This window comes from Lepisma saccharinum, chromosome 10 (genome assembly GCF_977018435.1).
Source record: "Lepisma saccharinum chromosome 10, izLepSacc3.1, whole genome shotgun sequence".
Classification (NCBI taxonomy): domain Eukaryota; kingdom Metazoa; phylum Arthropoda; class Insecta; order Zygentoma; family Lepismatidae; genus Lepisma; species Lepisma saccharinum.
In genome coordinates, this window is record NC_139238.1 from 26,577,405 (window position 1) to 26,599,592 (window position 22,188).

Here is a 22,188-nt window from a genome sequence, read left to right on the forward strand (position 1 = left end):
AAATCGGATTGGCCCAGAAGAGATACATTTTCAGTTACACGGTGGCAGTCAATGTGTTGTCAAAAAGTATCGCACTTCCAGCATAACTTTCTTCAAGTTGGTCACACTGCCTTCAGCACCCACGTGCTAAAAGGTGGTAGCCTTGTGGTTACGTGGCCGAGGTTTTATCTTAATCGCTCCATTTTTATTTCTTTTGTTACAGAGTAAAGATGGCTGCTCTGCTGGCAGTGTGAACCAAGGAAGAACAGCGATCCGTTTCTCTGGTCTGAAGGAGTGCCAGGAACAGAAATTCATCGCAGGCTTTTAGTACAACATGGAGATAATGCTCTACTGCGTAGAAGTGTGCATGAGTGGATTGAGAGGTTTGCAAATGGCTGGACAAGCGTGAAGCACGAAGCGGGAGCAGGATGCCCATCAACCTCCACCACCGACGGAAAGATTCAACAAGCTCCAGAGTTAATTCTGACGAACCGACGGGTCACAGGGCGGCAGTCGATGAGATGGCATGTTCTCTGCAAATTTGTCATTAGTGGCGTGCCCAAGGGGCTGACGGGTTGGTGGGGTTATAACACCACCCCTTTGACCCAGTATTAAAAAAATATATATGACAAGGCAGGATAAGATAGTAAAATGATGATAGACTACTAAAAAAGTATACACAACTCCCTCCCATTCAGAAAATTCTAGGCACGCTATTGTTAATCATGGTTATTCGTGCTAAATCATGCACGACAAGCTTCAGAGCACTGATCTCTGTTTTCCCTTGGTGCAAGAGAGAGAGACAAATGGAGCGCTTAAGATCAAACATCGGCCACGTAACCACAAGAGTACCACCTTTTCGCAGGCGGACGCTAAATACACATTTCCATTTGATGCATCAAGTTTCACAAAATTATATTTTCTATGCATGTGTCTTGCTCTTGCTTTAACAGTATTACTCCAAACCCAATCAATTTCTGATTTACTGTCGGTTTTGACAGTTGCAGGTCTGCTTATAATGTTTTCAACACCTAACTCTGATAATAAAATTATGATCCATTTTAAATCACACAGACCTTCACATAATGCAACCAATTCTGCTTCACATGTTGACAATGCAACCAAATTCTGTAATTTGCTTTTCCAACTAAAAAACTGAATGTTCAATCTATACAATGTAACCAGTACGTGATTTGCTTCTGTTGTAGTACTCAAACTTGCATCTGTACACAACTCAAGTTTGCCACCTTCGTCTGAAAATGTAATACATAATTGCATGTACCTTTCAAATACCTGTATACTCTTTTTAGTGTTGCCAAGTGAAGTTCTCTTGGATCATTACAATACCTTGACAAATGGCTTACACTAAATGCTATATCTGGCCTTTACATAAGTGAACCTAACATTTGTAAATACTTAGTTTTGTTAACTGATTTTGATTTTGTAATGTTATCCAAGTCTTGGTGCAAATCAGCTGGTGTTTTCACAGGATTATAATCATGAAGTTCATATTTCATTCATATTTTTTTAAATATAACCCTTTTGTGATGACTGATACCCTTTTCCAGTTACAATTATGTCCATACCAAAAATGAAAATAAGCTGTTAATCTATTGAATTACGAAATACTTTTGAATTATTTTCATTACTTTATTAATACTCTCATCATTTGGTCCTACTACCAAAATATCATCAGCATACACTCTTATGCACAGAAGTTCTTGCTCTTTTAATTTATAAATACATCGGTCACTTTCTAGTCTTTTGAAACCTATTTTAGTGAGAACTTCGTTCAATTTCTCATTCCAACAGAGATCTGATTTTGGTAACCATACAAACTTCTTTGTAATTTACATTTTTTGTGCTTTTATTCCACCAAATCATCTGGTTGTTCATGTACACTTCTCTTAAAATACCACATACATATGCAGCCTTCATATCATATAGTTTCACTTTCATTTCATAATATGCTCTCACAGTTAACAATACATGTACAGATAGATTCCATCCTTATTACTGGTGCAATTGAACTTTCATAATCAAGCCCTTCTTTCTGCCCGCAAGCAATTGCCATCAATCTTGCTTTTCTTTTGTATATTGGCCCATCTACGTTTTTCTTTGTACTAAATACCCATTTGCGTTATGTAACCATCATTTTATCCTCTTTGGGAACTAATGTCCAAACACCATGTGATTCCAATGCTCCAGTAGCGGCTGCTGCCTATTCGCACGCTAGCTCGTGCATACCCAAATAAAGGTGTAATGCAATTATCTTTTTTTTTATATTCATTCATTTAACGCCATTTCTTCAAAACATTAAACGTTCCCGGGCCACATCACCTTCCATTTACTTCCTTACTTCACGACCGGATCAAGAAAGTGTGGGGCTTTACTCCCACACCCCCTATACGACTTCATGGCGTGGTGCTAAGCACAGGGGAGCACTTTACCTTTACCTTTACTTCAGCGTTTTTCTTTTCGAGTTTTTCTTGTGTCAAATGACGTTCGCATTAGCAACTTCTCAAAGTAAACTTCTCAAAGATCAGATGCGATGGCTGGAATACATTGATACAGGTGCTGGAAAAAATCATGTGTGTAAGAGTTACTTATAAAATGTCAGCGGTTTGAATTAATCCCATTCATAATGGGAAATGATGTCATATAGACGTTCTGAATTGTATTTGGAAGTTCAACGGAAATTTTAAATAATCATAATTTAATCTTGTATTTTTGTCATAGAACAGTAAATCCAATTCGTTATTCAGTGCATATGAGAATCAGTAACTTACTATATGTCCCTGATTTGAAATGATTTTTATAAAGGTGCTGGCAAGAACTAGTTGCATTTGATTAGGGTTTCGAGAATCCTCATGACAATGACTAAATTGAATAAGTACTTTAAAAGTGGTAATTAACTGAAGTGTACGATGAAATGTTTATGTGGCATTAAACTTGGGTTTCTGATGAGACATATTTATATTGAAGAATATTATACACATTATTAAAATATGGTAATTACACATTATTATTATTATTATTATCCCTTACAAACTATGGCAGTTTATCGGTATAGCGTTGTGAGATTTCGTCAGGTCGTCGAATCGTGAATTTTCTTCAGGTTACGAAAGAGTACTTGATAAGATCGATTGAAGAAATCACTGGGGTATTTCAAATTTGTAATAAAACTTATTTTTACAAATGTTCATGAAATATAACTCTGCTATCGTCTCATTATCAGTGAAAGGTGCGTCATAACTTCGTTTGCCAATACAATTAGCAGAATCGAGTGGAATTAATTGAATGGGGTATGGTGCTTCATCAAAGTTTTGGGGTATAGATTCTTGTGCTAAATTTGATTGTTCTCTTTTTATTGTCTCACTTCTTCTCATACCCAGATTTATGTTGATCTTCATTCATTTTTAAGTGTTCTTGTTTTTAGTACTTCTTTTGTTTCTTCTCTAAGAAATGTTGAATAACACTAAATGCTCAGGACGTTTTAAATCTTGGCGCTGCTTACGAGGCAGGTCACAGTTACATATTTGGACATATCACAGACTAGTGGAGACCGACCTTCAACTCGGAGGCCGAAGTCAAATGGCCATCTCTGCCGGAGAGCAGTGACCCCTATCGTGTCTGGCCAGAGAGACAAGTGTTGCTAACATGTGTTTTATCGCGCCATCTGTTGGCATTCTTGAATAATAGGCCAACGAGAAGGTGTCGTGCGATGAGCACACAAAGGAAATTTCGTACATCGAGCGCATACTTCCTGAATGACCTTTAAACAACCGTATATCAAGTGCACACATTTTTTTCTATCTTTTTGATTAAATGTCAACCTTCCCTCACACCTTTCTCCAGACTTGGTACTGGACAATGTGTAATCTAATACAAATGGTGGTTTAAAGGTGGTTTAATTCAGCAGTCAACTTTTCACAATAATATATTCTCAATCGGCAATAGCCTCGTCACATAAGGTTGGCTTTCAATCAAACTTGGTCACATACGACAGAGCTCTCAGGCAGCGAAGCAACTCGTCAGTTTCAGCATATTTGCACGTACGTCGATTTCGTCTTATCCTCCAATAAGACGTACACCGTGGGAGAAATGTTTGTTTCTTTTTCTGAACTTCCACAATCAGCATGGATTGTATAAATCTGTTGGAACTGTTTAGAACAGCCCTTGAATGTGCCGTCTAAGAAGAAAGAGTCTCTGGACTGTAATAACTTTCTGACATTGTCACTTCCAAACACCATGCATTTCTTTCCATTATCCAGAGTTACGTCGAACATAAGGGAAGCTCGCCCCGTCGGAAAGTCGGAGCATCTCCTCATTGAAAGAAATTTCGGAACTGTCGGCCGGATTTTGCGCACATTGATAAGATGTAAATTCCATTGTTCATTGACGTTTTCACTGAATCCTTGCACTTGAATTGCCGTTCCTTCACACACCGCCAGTAGATAATGTTCTCAGTTTGACGGCCAACAAGGTACCGATATCCGTCGAGCAGAAGACTGGGTTTACTCTTGTAAGTAAGTCGTGTTTACTTTCATTTGAAAAAAACTGCACAAAAACAAAGTGCTCTGAACCACGACTTTCTCACTACAAATACTTTCCAAAGAATGAACCCACTTTACAAATTTCAACTTCCTCCTTGCCCGCACTTTCATATGCTAGGGTGACTCAGTTGTGTGACCTTCACGTGAGCTATCTAACGGCTTCTCTTCTGTGTGCGCTCCAAATACCGTGCACTCGATACACACGTAATCAACATTTGAATAGATATAATAGCGGGTTAGTCAAAAAGGAGAAGATTTCAAAATCTTATTTCAAACAAACAATACACGAGAAAAACATAATCCGCACACCCTAAGGGGACCCGCAGGATTTTTCTCAGGGGGGCAGTCACAGAAACTTTTTTTATTATTATTATTATTATTATTATTATTACTGCTATTGTTTTTATTTTTGTCGTTGCTGTTATTATTATTACATTACTATTGCTGCTACTTCTACTTATGTTTTTTGAATTACATACATTTGTAATTTCCATATTCTGTATATCGATATACAATTTGCATAACTGTATACTTAGCATTAATTCATGTAGAACAAATAAGCTGTGTTTTATAGTTAGATAACCCTACTTCAAATAATAATAATAATAATAGTTGCTGTATCTTACGGTCTTTAAGTTACAGAAAACAATACTTTTTTGTTATAAAATATCTGTACAATTTCACCATTTGAATTACATTAACTCTTTCCAGAAATCTCAGGGGGCGGGCAAGCGTCCCCCTGGCCCTCCCCTGCGGGCGCCCATGCGCACATCGTTGGATACATTAAGCTTCAAAGTTTTGTAGTATGACAATTCGTTTCTTTGGTGCACTAACAATTTTTGGTGTGCTACAATTTGCCAAGTGTGAATTCATTGTATACAAGTGGAACGCAAAATTCGAACCTTCTGTCACGGTCGTCAGGTTGGCAATGCCTGCAACTTGTACGACTGCATATCCACAACACACGAAAGCCTAGAACTGTTTCAGATCTTGGAGAGTAGCAAGCATACTGTTTTTTGAGGAATGCACAGATTTTCTAGGGCTCTCGGATACGCTCGACATTTTCATCGAACGTCCCGTGAGCGACCAATGCTTTTCCCTTTGCATATGCAGCCGTCTTCGACGAATTTCTTATGTCACTCGTAAATTTCTTATTACGAGGCGGATGTTTGTTGAATCTACGGCGGAATTCAAGTAGCACTTCCACAATGGATTCACACTTTTCAAATTGTCTTGTCCTCACTTACCTGCAACAAGAAAAAAAGCGTGCACGAAGACACCAATTGTCCTACAACAAAACTTTCAACCTTAATTAGTGGCGGTGATTAGGGGGGCGAGGAGGCAGTTGCCCCCTCGTTTTTTGCCACTTTTGCCCCCACACTATGCTAAACCTTATCTACAAAGGGAAATAAACTGTCCTTGCCCCACAGTTTTGGGACCTTGCTCCTCTCCCCCGGTTTTGGAAACCAATCGCCGCCACTGACTTAATCTATCCAATGATATGCGGATTATGTTTATGAAGTGTAGCCTATTGTTTGTTTGAAATTACATTTTGAAAGCTGCCCCTTCTTTTTTACTATTCCAGTATATTCTCTTTTTTTTTTGTAAACATTTCTTTCAGTACTTAAACGTCCATGACTTCATATACACTTAAAAATTTTACAAGTCTTCCGTTAAGATGTAAGAAGATCCATCCTACCCCCCCCCCCCACGCCCTCCCCTACACACACACACACACTTTTCGCATACACTTATGGTTGAACAACTGCCTTCGATAACATTGTAGCACAGTCATTAGGTGTTGAAACAGGCGAACAAAAATTACCTGTGAGAAACAATTATGTTTCTTTCGAACTCCAAAAGTGGCTAGAATCGGAAGGGGAAGTTCAACGCAACGTATAACCTTGAACCCAGAACGTACCTCGAAACCTTCCTACCGGCAAAACCTGTGGAATTTTAAGAGTGGAATTCCTATTCAAATTAAGAGCACACGTTACGCAAACCCACAAAAAAAATATTCCTAACTTGATCGTTGCTGGAGATAATAGTTGCTTGTGAAACCTGTGCAAAAAAAAGCCAGAAGTTGTTGATCAGAGGTTGTTAGCTGGGATGCTGCTTGTTAAAGAAACAGATGTCGTGAAAAAACCGTGGGAGGGAAGCTTACAGAGAACGTAACTAAAAGGTTGCTCGTGTGAAATTCCATAGGAAGCTGCTTCATAACTTGTTTCTCTGTCAGAAGTTCCTCAGAAGCTTCAACCATGGGATCCTGGACGGTCACTTTGCTCACAACTGCGGTCGTTTGCACCGTCGAAGCCGCACAAATTCGTAAGTTGCCTATTCCACATATTCTAAGGACGTGTCCGATAGGTGGAAGACCATACTTTAAGCGAGCATCCTCCGAGAACGGTCTCGCAGTTCGGTCTTGAAGTTGTGGACTGGAAGTGAAAGCCTTTCGAATTGCACTTCGACTGCAGCGCCAAAACGATCAGTAGATAAAGCTAAGGACATATTGTTTTTCCCGAGTTTCAAACACTTGTTCTTTACCATAGTCAGATCACATAGTCTTTTCAAGTGTTCTCACACATTAGAACAACTTCAACCAACAACTTGCTTAATTTCTACCTACGTGATTTCAAACAAATGAACAACGAGCCCACAAGTCAAGTACTCAAGCCTGCAACGATGCGTGCTCTGCGATGTGGTCTCGATTGCTTGTTTCATTGGCGCTTTCGAACTGCACTAGGTGACGTCACTTCCGACAAGACCATACTTTAAGTATGCTCTTTACCTCTCGGATACAGCCTCCGCCTCAGCAATGCATTTTTTGGAATATTTGAGTTTTGTTATTCATCTTCCACTTTCGGCTAATCGCGACGATAAGGATGAGTAAAGATATGATTGATGAAGGGACTCTCAGAAAGTTAGGCCCATGCCCAGGTCGGGATTCGAACCCGAGACACCTAGCATCGTAACGTTCTGTGCTAGCCACTTCTCGCCACGTGGATGGACACTTCTTTGTAGTAGTACAGGGGTGAAACCAAGAACAAGACAAGACTTGTGTTAAATCCTGACCAGGAGAGACTACGGGAGATTTCACACCGATGCGACAAGCGAAACGCGACACTTCAGGTATTCTCCAATCTAACGCAGGCTTGTGCGGTCTGCCGTGCCGCTACTGTGTGAGATGTTGCTGTTGCTCGGCTAATTCCCAAGCGGCAAGTGTCGCGTGTCGCTTCGGTCTCAAATCTCCCTCACACCGAAGTGACACAGGTCCCTTTAGTCTATAAGAGGACATTCTCGAAGCATACGCGACGAACAGACCGAGGCGACACGATGATATTGAGAAAACTGGCCAATCCAAATGGCACATGCAGCTTGTCGTATTACTTTGGTACGGAAAAACTGCATTTATTTGTGAATTTTCCATATAAAGTGAAACATCTGGTTTCGGTGTGAAATCTCACGACCCGTGTCACTTGGAAGCGAAATATATTGACTGTTTCGTACCGAAGCCACACAACAACCTTGCACGTACCGCTCGGATTAATCACTTCAGCTAAAGGTAGAGCGTACTTTTTTCTTACATTTTCGTAATAATAAGCAGTGATTCAGTTCTCTCTATAATTAATTCAAAATAATGAACGAATTTAACTATCACCCGTTTTAATAACTGCTAATACAGTAATATATAATAACATTTTATTTCATTAAGCCGGCTCCCGCGGTGGAGTGGTTAGCACAGGGGTCGCGGGTTGGAATCTTGGCCTGGGCATGGATGTTTGTGAGTGTCCATTCATCAATTTCATCATATCATCACTCATCTGCATCTTCGCAAATTAGCCAAAAGTGGCACAAAAAGCGAAGTAAAATAAAGCAAATCAATCAATCAATCAATCCATCTATTTAATTGAAACATGTGTGTACGCAGAGGTTAATTGATTCGCACACGTAGGTACTTCAAAGATTAACACGAGGATAGAAAATAATAACGATTTAATACTAAACTTACAAAGACCATTTCTAAGATGGCTGAACACATTTCTCATCATAAACAAATTTACAAACAATTGTATATCGATTCAGATGTTATGCCCACTTGACAAAACTCAACAATGGAGACGTGTAGAGCTACAGAGCTGTTGTCATAGGCGTCAACTTTGGGGGGGGGGGGGGGGTGAAGGCACTTTCTGCCACCCCAAAATTCAAGTAGAGTGAGTGTCACATTGTATAGCCTACTTTTTTACACATATAAGATATTGTTTATGCCAACCTTGCCCCGCAAAAATTTACTTTGGCCCCAAAAATTTATCTTACGTTGGCTCATCTGCCTGTTGTAATGTAAGATACTATTGTTGTAACGGCCTCCCCGATGGTGCAGCAGTAGCGTCGTCACCTTGTAATCAAGGGGTCCAGGGTTCGATACCCGGTGGAGGTACATAGTGGTTCGGATCCCACATTAAACTGTACGTCTAGTCCCGATTAGCCTTACTGTGTATAAAGTGCACTTGAAACACCAAATCAATCTATCTATTGTTGTAACGAATATCAATATCTTACGGCTATTTTAATAGTTAGTTAGTCAACAATATGCTGTGGAATGGTGGTGACGTACTTGGGCAGTCTAATCGAAATTCACACTTATTTTAATTTGCAGGTGCATAAAAATTAGTATTATTATAGTATAATAATGCCTATGACAATCCCCCTGTGAGTTTGATATTCCCTCCGGAGATAAGTGGATGGATTCAACACTGATGTCAAGTAGGACGGGACTTTCTCCCCTGACCACCTCCTCTGTTGGCGCCCTTGGTCTTACGAGAAAGAAATAGTTCGTAAAATTTTACGTAATATATAAATAGGCTACATGGTATGTGGTAAATTCTCTTTCAGATAAATTTTGTTCGCTAAACTTAGAAGAAATTCAAAGTATTTAAATAATCTAGTTTTTATAGTATTGTAAGTTTTATTCCGAATATAGGACACTTCTCCATAACAGACATTTTTACTTTGTTGTTGTCGGTTATACAGAGACTCTACTGTACGCTACTATGTTATGTATAGACTGAGACTGCTTCTAAATCGAGACGAGTTGCTGAGAGGGCAAGGCACAGTAGGTATGCAATTTAAACACAGTTTGTTTCAACTATAACAAATTTCTAAAGCTCTAACTGATTTCCGACATTTAAAACAAGTAATTTTATAACTTGTTCCCTTGCATCACTTAATGAAGAAAATCAATTTGTTTCTTGGCTTGCTAAATAGTTTCCCTTTTCCTCTTTTCTATCTCAACGAACGAGGCGATCCTAGTGGTGTAAGAGAGAACTGTTTCCAGTTCATTCACAAAGCCACCGCTAGATGTCACTACTGCAGAATTTATACAAAGACTATAATTTTTATGTGCTTTCTTCTTTAATTAAGACTTAAATAGTACAATATTTGAGGACTAATTATTTATTTAAACATATATTACAAATTTTTGTAATATTTAACATCATTGATAGCAGAAATCAATGTAGATTTCTCTATTTCCCACCTTTAAAATATTACGCAATGTCTATTTGTATCGGTAGCCAGAAAATTGTAGTTAATCTAAGATGCAAAATAAAAAAAAATACAATATTTGTAAGCCATTCAACCATGGCAGAAATAAAATATAATTTTACAACGCATGCTACTGAGAACCTTTATCATGACATTTTAAAAATCACTGCCATAATTATCTTATCCGGGGAAAGAGTTTCCCTTAATTTGGAGTTCAGGAATTATAATATCAAGAAAGTGTTGTTCATTGTGGCAGTATTATTTCCCCTGTGACTAATTCGTAAAAATCGTCGCGTGAGTAGCAGTGACCACGTTACACGTGAATTCCCGTATAACTTCGGGAATCTCATACTTTCCTGGAGATAAGTGCTTCAGTTTTCGGGAATAAAACATAGCAAAAACTTCACAGCCATGCAGCGCCTAGAGGCATGAACGTAGTGAAGGTGATGTGATTAGCACCACGCTTCGCTCGCCTACACTTGACCCTCACTCACCCCGGTAGTATGGAACGTCCGTAGGATTTTTTTTCAGGTAGAGACAGGCAAGGAACTTTTCCCAGGGAGACGGGGAAGAGGGATATTTCCTCTAATAATAGTGTTGCCCCCCAAAAAACACTCATTCAGTTTGAAGTATCATGTTCCTGCAACGTCCTTATAATCATTTGACATAAATTACTGTGACTAAAATGAAATTATATATGTGAAATATATGCCTTTACATTAATTTTCATTTTCCCCGGTGGAGAGCCGTGCACCCCCTTGCCCCCTCCCCATCCGGACGTCCATTCCAGGTATAAGGTTTTTATTTGCCCAAATCTTACACTCTTTGATGTGTATTTTCCCAAACCGTACACTCTTTGATTTGTATTTGGTCCAAACTTTGTACCCTTTGATTTGTATTTGATCCACTTTGATTTGAATTTGATCCAAACATCGTACTCTTTGATTTGTATTTGATCCAAACTTTGCACCCATTGATTTGTATTTTATCCAAACATTGCACTCTTTGATTTGTATTTGATCCAAACTTTACACTCTTTGATATGTATTTGATCCAAACCTTGGACTCTTTGATTTGTATTTGTCAACGCCTAACACTCTTTGACTTGTATTTGACCTAAACCTTACACCCAGCTATAGGACCTGCTTTGAGTAGTAACAACTTGATTTTAAAGAATGTAGAAAATTCTTACTTAAAAATACAAGCATTCCTGAATGTAAGGTTTGCGTCAAGTAATACATTATACGCGAGTTAATCCTTTACAAATAATCTGCGAAATACCGGAACTCTTCGTTCTTGAGACCGATACACAGTTGTCTTAAATTATTTCATTAAACGGTATGTTGATTAATACGCAATAGATTTATATCATATGTATTATTACAATGGGCAGAAAGTAATGTTAACATCAAACTTTATTATCTTTACATCAAACTAGCCAGTTTTTCAATCTTTTCTATCATTCTCATGAGCTTGTGTGCCAGTCCTTTTAACGTAAGAGACAGTAGTACATTTATTTTTTCCACACAAAATTATATTTTTCACATTGCTGTATCAGTTTATAAATTAGTTACCATACCTATAAAAATGTTTAGTTGATATTGAAGCATCGAAATGTATTTTAGTGGAATACTTTACTGACAGAATGATTTCTTTCTATAATCTCATATAGTTTTAAGTGTGTCAGAACATTTTGTGCTTTTGAGATTTCGTGTAACTTGCACTAGAAGTCTCAAGTGCTTATTTACGTTCTAAATAGTTCCTGATTGTTTTCTATAGCCAAGCTACTGGCCTCACTCTAATTTACAAGACAATTCTTGCAGCAAAAACAGAAAGCTTTCTACATATTTGAGTGAAACATGCAGGCAGCTCTAAGACTCGAACCCATGTCTTTGGCCTATCGTGCCATTGCTTTACCTAGCACACATCCTGGGTACCGAATCGTACGGAGAAAGCTTTTGGTTAAACAAGCAATTCACTTAAAAATAATATTAAGTACTCCATTACCTTTTTGTGTAGTACAGTGACCCTTGTGTAACCGGCCCCTTTGCCCCTCCTTGAAGCTAACTCTGTTTCTGCACATGTCTCTTGTTTGTTCTAATGCAGATTTTCTCAATCTCCTGGCCCTGCTATTAATTATACCGGGATGCTAGAGATTCTTCTGAAACAGTTTTTTTTCAGTCAACATTATTTAAATCAAATTATTTAGTAATAACATAGTTATTAGCTTTCCGAGTAAAACTACATAATCGTCGATTTCGTAATTACTTTTAATTGGAATTTTTCGGTGCTCAAAAGGCCACTAAATCAGACCTTACCAAATTAGTTCAGTGATTTTGGAAAGTACAGGAATTGACTTGTTTGTTTCTTACTTAGCGTCGGTTTTCTGTCACTTTTGGCTGATCGCGACAATAAGAATGAGTGATGACATTAAATTGATGAAGAGATACTCACAGAAAAAAAAAAACATTAATGTCCAGACCGGGATTCGAACCCAGAACCCCTGGCGTCATAGCGATTGTTTCCCCTGTCATTCTCTTTCTTTGTTTTCTCATATCACCTATATCTTACCCAAAATTCGACCCTTCAACCCCCTGGCATAGTAGATCGATGTGCTAACCACTCCGCCACAGAGGTCGGCACAACAAGATTTAATTAGATTCAGTCGTGTAATTTGAACTTAAACCTAAAGTTCAAATCACCAACTCTGTAAACAAAACCATGCAGAAAGCATTGCAAACTCATAGAAGTAAAATAATCCACACGAAATCTAGCGTTGTTACAGGATTCATTACGTAAGGTAAAACAACGGCCAATTTGTAGTATGGGATACCCTGCCGGAAATGACGTCTCACTTTAAACTCAATGTTCTTTCTTTTGTACTCATTGCTTCACCTTTATGGTTAACTCTTTGCACCAGTAATCATTTCCCATAAATTTGACTTCTTTCTTGCATGCGAATTTAATATATTTTACTTGCATTTTTTTTAGACAAAATTATATAACATGGTAATGTATATTACTAAGGTTTGATATAGATAGGAGTGTATATGAAATTTGTTTGTAGATTTTATGTAAATTGTATCTTATGTAAATAAAATATATAATGGGCATCAACAGCCATATGCAATGCTGTAAGTCCAATAAATATATTGATGATGATCAAAACAAGACAAAGAAAGTTCGTAAATTTATTGCGGTTGGAAACTTTAAAACTCTGATGTTTTGAGAGTGGGTTCTCACATTCAGAGGCTCTTATATAAAATGAATAGGTGCGGCGAACAATGAGTGTCACAGCAGATGATTGCGGTCATGAATCAGCTGACGCGGAGTGATACATCGAATCGGTGAGACGGTTTGTTTACAGAAGGTCTCAGGGCTGGTGATTTACACTTTAGATATAATCGAACTATCACTCTTTATGATTATGCCATAATTTATTTACTAATATTTAATTTCAAGGTTACATATTGATGAATGCATAAAGTTAAGAAAATAAGAAAGTCATTTACAAGAATAATTGATGGATTGGGTCATCGACTTTTTTAAGAAAAGTAATGTACAAGGTATGAAGACTGAGAAACGCTGTTCTAGTGTTTGATACAATACGCAAACTATTTAGATATGTTTAGGAATAAATAACCGTTTAGTTAACATGCTTCATCTCACGACGTTATATAAAACAGTCACGGTTTGATTCATTAAGATGTACGCTTATTTACAATGTACAATTCGAGGTATACTAGCGCCAAGACTTCTGACACTTCAGAAAAAATGCGAACTACAAGCTTCCCTTAAACTAACGACACTAGCGCCACTACTTCCAAGCCAGAGTTTCAATGGTGTATCTGTGGTATAAGCAAACTCTTCCAGCTTCACATTAACAAACCAGAAGCAAAAACTGCTCGTCGTAAGTCGCAAGCTTTTTTTTTCCTATCGGCAAGAAACTCGTTCGTGTTATTAAAATTCAATAAGGGAGCCTTTTAAATGTTTCTTTCAAGCTCCAAGGCTGCGACCATGAAGAAACCTGTTCTCGACTCTTCGCGTCCTTTACCCATCCATTCTTCCAGCTGCTACTCGTACATTTTTTATCGTTATTATGACGTAAATTGCATGGGAAATTTTCTCACAGTCACATATTTGCATGTTTAGGCATAAGAAAACATTATAGTCTGTACGGAAATACAATGTTTAAAGTATAAATTGCCATTATAAATGGAAGAAATATTAACGATGTTGTTCTTAGATAATATTTCTGTACTTTGAAGTGCGCATTTTCTGGTATGAACAAAAGAAGAGTGCTATAACAGCAGCCGAACACATTATTTAATGTTATCGTTATTTAAGTTGCATGTCCAAGTAGGGACAAGCTCTTTACTATCGAAGAAACACTGCACTATCTCTCACAATAATATCAACTCCCATTCAAGAACTAAAACTAAACCGTATAATAACTAAAGCCTGAATCTTGTATTATACAAGTATGAAAGCTGAAAATGTCCACGAATTATAATAATAGAAGTGACACATGAAATTCTTATGTCACATATTTTAAAATATTCCAGTGGATTTAGATAAAACTACATATTTTAAGGTTTACAAATTATGGTTTAAATTTTATAGCCATTGCTGAAGTATTCTTAAGAATCGTAAGCATAGACGGGTTTCGTGTGACGTCTGGATGCCCACAACCGCCATGTTTGCCGTCAATTTTGTTTGTCGCGTGCAATGATATAATCCCGTGAGCTTCTGTTTGAAACGGCGAATGCTGCATAATGTACCATCGTAAGCAAGGTTAAAATCTCCCGTCCGCCCCCTTGAATTCCGTATGCTTACAAGAACTGGTCTCAATCATGGCTGCTGGAAGCCACAATGCAACAGTTTGTGAGGTAGGTGAAACACAGCGGTAAGAAAATGTGACTTACTGGGGTATGCATAATTATTTCCAAGAAAATTATCTATCAGCATGTTGTCGCGTGTGGCTTAGGTCTGAAAAATCCCTACAATGTTACAAACCAGTTGGAAACAACGATCTTTATGTTTTTTTAAAAAATGTTCGTTTGTTTCGATTACTCCTACAACTTTGATACTGAGCCCTTGAGGAGGAACTGCCCGAGGGAGCTTTCAGACTAAAGCGACAAACAACACGCTACGGGAGATAGGCGACAACCAACAAACTAGACGTGTGACTTGGAAACCAACCTCCAGAATTAAATACAAGCTTTCCTATCGAAGCGACACGACAAGCTGCACGTGTTGCTTGTCATTTGCAAGTCGTCCGGACTGAGTCTTTTCCTCAATATCGTGCATCGTCTTGGTAGCGCATGCGGGATGGTGCCCGTGTCGCTGGTGACTTCGGTGTGAAACCTTCCTGTCTCTTGTCGCCTGTCACATTTCGCTTCGATCTGAAAGCAAGCTCCTAGAACGAGTTGGTTCTAAACAAAATATATCGTATGAATTTTTGTTTTAAGCCCACTTTATACACATTTAGATTAATCTGGACTGAACCTACAGTTTAAAATAGAACAACTGTGCAATGTGCGTCTACCAGGTATCGAATCCGGAACCATAGGCTAAATCCAGATTGGACCTACAGTCTTAAGTAGGATCTGAACCTCTATGTGCCTACACCTGTCGGGGCCCCGTGATTACAAGGCGACGACGTTACCACTGCGCTACCAAAAGATATCGTCGATTTCAGACAACATAAAGCTTCAACATTTCAAGAGTCCACGATTTTGCCAACTCATTATCAGATTTTCTGCCGACGACTTAGTCACTGACCATGATCTAATATCGAGCGGCCGCTAACAAGCAGACCTGTTTTTTTTCTTTTCTATTTTATGTCTCCAAAACTCAACATTATCGGTGTCAAGGTACGATAATGCATTTCGACGTCCCACTGGTTCAATCGTCATGAGAACGATGCAATCAACTTGACTTTTGTATCGATTGCGTTTGACTTCGAGTTGTTCCTTGTCACTTGAGAGAATGAATCCGGAATTTGTATCCAAAACACCTGCTCAGCACCTTCAGGAAAAAAGTTGCAACTTTGAATTGGAGAAGAAAACGTTCATTTAACCTGTTTCTTCAATGCAATTATTGAATGGTTTTTAGAGCGTAACGTCTACAGCAAAACTAGTGGTTCAAAAGAATTCCTGCGTGCAGCTCCGTAGCTAGATATTTTGCGCCATAGGCAAGAATGGTGTTTGCCCCCCCCCCTCCATACCAACCATAGTATGTGTCCTTCGATATTTTCGACTATGAGGAAACGAAGAAAGGTTCATCAAAAATAATATAGGTTACAAATATCTGATTTATAAAAGAGTTTATCATATTTAACAATATTTTAGTTATGTCTTTTCGTCTAAAGAATATCTTTAAAAAGTACTATTACTTCTAATTTGGGAAACAGAAAATTCCAGCAATGTGTTACCAGAATATAAGCCAACAAGTAAAAGAAGATAACGTTATGAATAATAATTAAAATAAATAATAGAGTGCGGTATATTCTAAATTGAAAAATTTGTAATTTAAAATCATTCAACTCTGCTTTAAAAATAGCATTGTTATAATCTACGATTACACATTATTCTAAGTAAAATTTACAAAATACTTATAAAACTCGACTGATGTTTCAGGAAGAAAATAATTATAATTTAACTTTACTTGCTTTCAATGAAGCGAATTCGTCAAATCAAAATTGAGCATTTTTGCAATTTGTTTTTCAATTGCCAAAATTGAGATTATTTAAACTCTCCTGACACACTGACGATCTCAGGTATTTATTATTTCAACTTGAATAGGGAACGTCATATATACGGGGTTGAAGGGTGACATCTATTTTCACGTGATTCATCCCCCAAGTAACTAGGGGTCACTTCGTCTCTTGAAAATCTTCAATTGGAACAAAGGTCGAGTAACACCTTGTATGCATTCTTCTCCCCTTACCTCTGCCAAGTGTAAATTTGCCTGTTGCATATTCTGACTTTTTTGCACGCCCCCCCTCTCCCTAGGGTACCCCTCGCTACGGCCCTGCCCCCGAATTGTGTGATATATATGCCACTCATATCTGCAGACATGAACAGAAGAACCTGCAGAAGAACCACTCCTAATAAATTTATATACCCCTTGCCCACCAAGCAACTCACTCCATCCAAAATCAAGAGATTTAATATACCTCCCTACAGCAACAAATGAACGATTAATTAAACTACCAGAAGATAAATAAGTTAGAAATCACATCTCCCGTAACATATAATATATTATTTTATATTTAAACAAAGGTCTTATGCTGCAAGACTTTCTATTCGTGAAGGACTTGAAGAAAAGAAGTAGGCTATTGTTTTAAAAGTAATTTAAAAAATTGGGAGTTCATTTTGGGCTTTCTCCCACCTCTCCCCATATAGCCACAATCAAATTACTGGGCAATACTTTAAAGTTATAAAAATAAACATCTCTGAAACATTATCTGAGTTAAAGTACGTTCCTAAAGTCACTTAACGCACCATAAAACTGGTAACTTAACTTCCTAGCTGGGACTTTAGCAGTATTTAATTGCCATACACACTTTAACGTATTGCATTTCATATAATACAACATACCATCCTCGATGGTTGAGAGCTTTGAGTGCTGGACTCGCCTTCTAGCTGCAGTAGATTACAGGTTAGAGTCCTTTCCTGAGTGAGTGTTCCTTCATCTTCATCATTGTCCTAAAATGGCAGAAAAACAACGAAAATTACGATGTATGAAGTTAATTTAAAGGAAAAAAACATGACTTTGCAATCTCTTTTTCAGCGGAATACTTCAAGCTATGCTCCAGAAGTGATCCTGACGTCGACAGCTGCCTCAAATCAAGCCTGAAGGCGATCATTCCGCAGCTGATCGATGGTATGTTCATCTTAATTATATTCATATACACTAAAATACTGTTTTTGCTAATATATTTTTTTATAATTAAAATAAAAGCAAGTTGGTTAATTACTACTTCATGATTAAGTTGTCAGTTTGTAATATAGCCTGTAATTTAACATTAGTATCATTGCTACTGACATGAGGTGAAAATGTACATGTGTGCGGTGAGCAATGTTACACCACGGGGAGGGGTATATTTTAATACCTTATTCTACTCTGTACATTGATAAGTTTTCATCTTGCTTTCTTCGATAAGTTACACGAGGGAGAGTGAAATATAAATCTTACAAGTCAAACAAGAATTACATGACAATGCAGCTTAAGTTTATATGAGTTACCAAATGTTAATTAAACTTTTTCAATGCTGCAATACTGATCAAGTGAACTTCAAAACCCAATTCTTGTCATTTTAAAGATGTCACCTACTCAACACACTTGCACCAGTGAAGAGCAGTGGTTTCTTGCCCTCTGGAAGCGTAAAACTTATATAAATTTACAGGCAGATGAAAATTCATAATCTTTGCGCATGCTTACCAGAAAGTTTGCAAATGGATGAGTTTGGCAATGGCTTCAGTTCTCAGGCAAATGGGTGGAGACACCTTCGCAGCGAATCATAAGGTTGGATATCAGCAATGAGTTTATCCTAAAAAGCAGAAAACTTATGCAACTCAACATGTTGAAATCAACTAGACGAAAAACAAGAACAAATAAGGTTTTGATTTAACTCTTCATCTTATTGTAGTACACAATTACCATGCAACTTAAAGGAACTATTTCCGGAATAGTGAAAAAATCAAGTTTCACGCGCGCGCACACACACACACACACAACTTGAATATAACTCTCGATGGTTAGTAACGTAATGTTAGTTAACTTGATAAATATTCTAGATTGATCATAGCAACTAAATGGATGACATGAAAAAATAAACACACGTATGTAAAAATTACATGCACATTTGACCTTCATATTAAAAGTACAAAACAATTTTTCTGTAAGAAAAGTATTATCTTATTATCAGACTAAAAATTAAATTAAAAACCCTATTAATAATGTTTTCTATTCAATATAGAGCTTGAGAAATAATTAACAAACTCTAATAAGAAAATTTAAATTGTTCTTAACCATAAGACTGGCTCTCTCAATTTCAAATCATACACATGGTGAACGTTGATTTGACTAAAAACAAGCCATTCGATGAGCATTTGATCAATTTAAAATATGTATATACGAGGGACGTTCCGAAAGTAAGTTTCGTCATTTTCTTTCACAGGGAAGCTTTATTACAAACAGAAGAATACAATGTCATAACAAAATACAATCTTTTGGCTATTTTTCCACATAGTCACCACCGACATTGATACATTTGTTGTACCGGGAAATCAATTTCAAGAAATCCTCCTGGTAAAAATCGGTACCCAGTGATTTAAGGAAGTTCTTCACAGCCTGTTGCACCTCTTCGTTGCTTCCGAAGTGACGTCCCGATAGTGCTGACTTCAACTCAGGAAAAAGGTGGAAGTCTAATGAGGCAAGATCGGGGCTGTAGGCCGGGTGATTCAATCTCTCCCATTCCAGACGATAAATGTGTTCTGCAGTGGCCCTTGCTGTGTGGAGTCTTGCATTGTCGTCCAAGGAAAAAAAACTCGACTTAAGAGCCCTGGTCTCTTACGTCGAATGGCAGACTTCAGTTTGCTTAGTGTGTGGCAATAGCGTGTTCCATTTGCGACCACGTTTCCAGCACACATCTTTCTGCCATACTGGTTTGCACTCGAATGTGCTCAGGCACGTCGGTCTGCTGCTTATCTCTATACTTCGGCACTCTGCGCATGCGCCATCGCTCCTTTGCTGTCGCTCCTCCTGTCGTGAATTCAGGAAAGATTGTCTTTTGTTATGGCAATGTGTTTTCTCACTTTGTAATACATCTTCCCTGTGAAAAAAATGACGAAACTTACTTTCGGAATGTCCCTCGTACATTCGCTCTTCATATGTTTAGGATCACACGGAATGCCAAAATGTTTTAATTAAATTTAATTATCTTCAAGGTGACCGTCGATTGGGCATATATCCTCTGGACCCGTGGTACGTTCCTGAAATGAGCTTGACCTATCAACGAGGACCCATAACGTCGAAGGTGGTAGCGAAGAATAGCAACACTTACGGAATCAAGAACATCGATATCAGATATGCTAGGTAAGAGGAAATCAATTTTCGTTCTTTAAAAACGCCATTCAAGGAATCGTAACTATTCCTCCTTAGATGATCTCAGTGGTGCACTACACCTTAGAATTCCTTGATGACGACTGACGTCACTCATCATAGGGACTCCAAGTGTGCCTAGAAATCACGGTGAAGCCCTGTTCCAAAATCCACATTGAAAACTTGATTTTTAAAACTTTCAAGTATACAAAAATTTAACAATATAATGGAAAATTCAGCAAAAATTACATTACGTGTTTACTTTCCCTGTAAATACTAGACTGAAAAAATCGTATTTGTTTGAATTAAGCTTTCTCAACAAAAAAATTGTTAGCTTTTACTAAATTTTGTAATTTAGAGCAAATTCTAAGGTAACTCTGAACAAATGTGTACAATTACTACAAGAATTTGGTGTTAGTGCACAATCATTTGGTTATCAATTATTTTAACAGATGTTTTGTTCCGGAAACTATTTTCTTGTTATTCAAAACATACTTTTTACCTGTGTATAATTCAATATAATATTTATCATTAATGTAGTTCTATTTTTTTCGAAACACTATATTTATTTTACCTTTCTTTATTTCTGAATTATCTCAAAGGTATGTATAAGAATGGGTAACGACGATACAACATAAATACAATTTACTTTTCATTTAGTGTCACAAATTACAAAACACACACAACATGACGATGCCTGAGTATCAAGGGAATATAAAAAAATAATGGAAAGTATGACGCGTTGCGGATATTAGGAGAGAACTCGGAAGTTCCGAGCTGTTTAAAAGATATTCATATCTATCTCGTTGCTCGTGCACTGCTCTATTCTAAAGCAAATTTCGGAGTATTAGAGGGTAAGTAGATTCCTGTCAGACGTTGCATGAGCTCCCGCAGTTTTAAATGTACATGATCCAACAATAACAGAAAAATCAACCTGTGTCAAGTTCGCCTGAAATATCCGTAACACGTCATATTTATACTACGAGATTGCTGGGCATCATCCATCTTCGTCACAATCTCCATCTTGTTTCAGGGTGAACTTTGATAAAGAGGGCAACATGCATTTGGAGGTGGATGTCAAGTACCCGTTCGTCGACATAGTGGGTGACTATAAGTTCGACGGAAGAGTCGCTATGTTCCCCATGTACGGAAAGGGGCCATTCAACGTCAGTATGAGTAAGTACATTCTCTATTTCTTTATTCTATTCTATGTTCCTATTTCTCTCTCTATTTCTTTGTTCCTTTCTCTTCCTTGTTTTATTTCTAACTCAGCAACTCAATCTATCAATCAATCTCTCCCCTTCTCCAGGGACGGCGCTACATGGAGGCTAGTATGGGCTGAAGCACCCCTCAAAACAGGTCTCAGCCTCCCCTTTGTAGCCCCTAGATTTTTTCGTAAAAAGTAGAAGTTTACATTATAAAACGTCTATTGGGGAAGGTACAATGTTCAAGTATATTTTCTAGTTCGGTTATATTGCACTGTTACTTTATCAGGATCTGTTCTAAAATCAAGGGGGGGGGGATTTGCTGCAGATATGCCTGGTTAACAGTGGCCACTGATCATTTTATACTATAAGTAATTGTCTAATCATGAGTCGCCATAGTTGCTGCGAAATCTGCTGACTGGACGTATTCAGTGGTTGTGAGTTTGTTCTTTGCTTGTACAGCTAAATGTGTACAGTTATGAGCCTCCATAAATCATGTCACTATATTTCGGAATAGGTCTAACAGGTGTGACAAATTAATTTTTATAGGTAGGACGACGTTAAAAATTTAAAGAAACCGTTATGTTTATTTTATGTTTGTTAGTTTCTCATTGGAGTACCGACAATTGCATGAGTGTTAGGGATGGTCTTTCATTGGTTTTATCGTTATATCTATCCTTATCGCTGCAAATATTCCAGAGGGAGAAATACAATGTTAAAGAAACAAAAGAGTAATAATTTTTCTTGTATGTACGCATTGCTTGCATTGTAGAATTATTTCTCTTGTAGCCTTCGGT

At 37.7% G+C, this 22,188-nt stretch overlaps 1 protein-coding gene across 1 annotated transcript in view; it reads left to right on the top strand.

Moving 5' to 3' along the window:
- The first annotated feature begins 6,686 nt into the window (after positions 1–6,686).
- LOC145994260 (protein takeout-like) overlaps positions 6,687–22,188 on the top strand; it is a 37,536-nt gene continuing 22,034 nt past the window's right edge. Inside the window, exons 1-4 of the mRNA XM_083130365.1 lie at positions 6,687–6,860; positions 17,874–17,966; positions 20,033–20,180; positions 21,220–21,362. Of these exons, the coding sequence (XP_082986491.1) occupies positions 6,794–6,860; positions 17,874–17,966; positions 20,033–20,180; positions 21,220–21,362 (451 nt within the window). The 5' untranslated portion in view covers positions 6,687–6,793. The remainder of the gene's footprint in view (positions 6,861–17,873; positions 17,967–20,032; positions 20,181–21,219; positions 21,363–22,188) is intronic.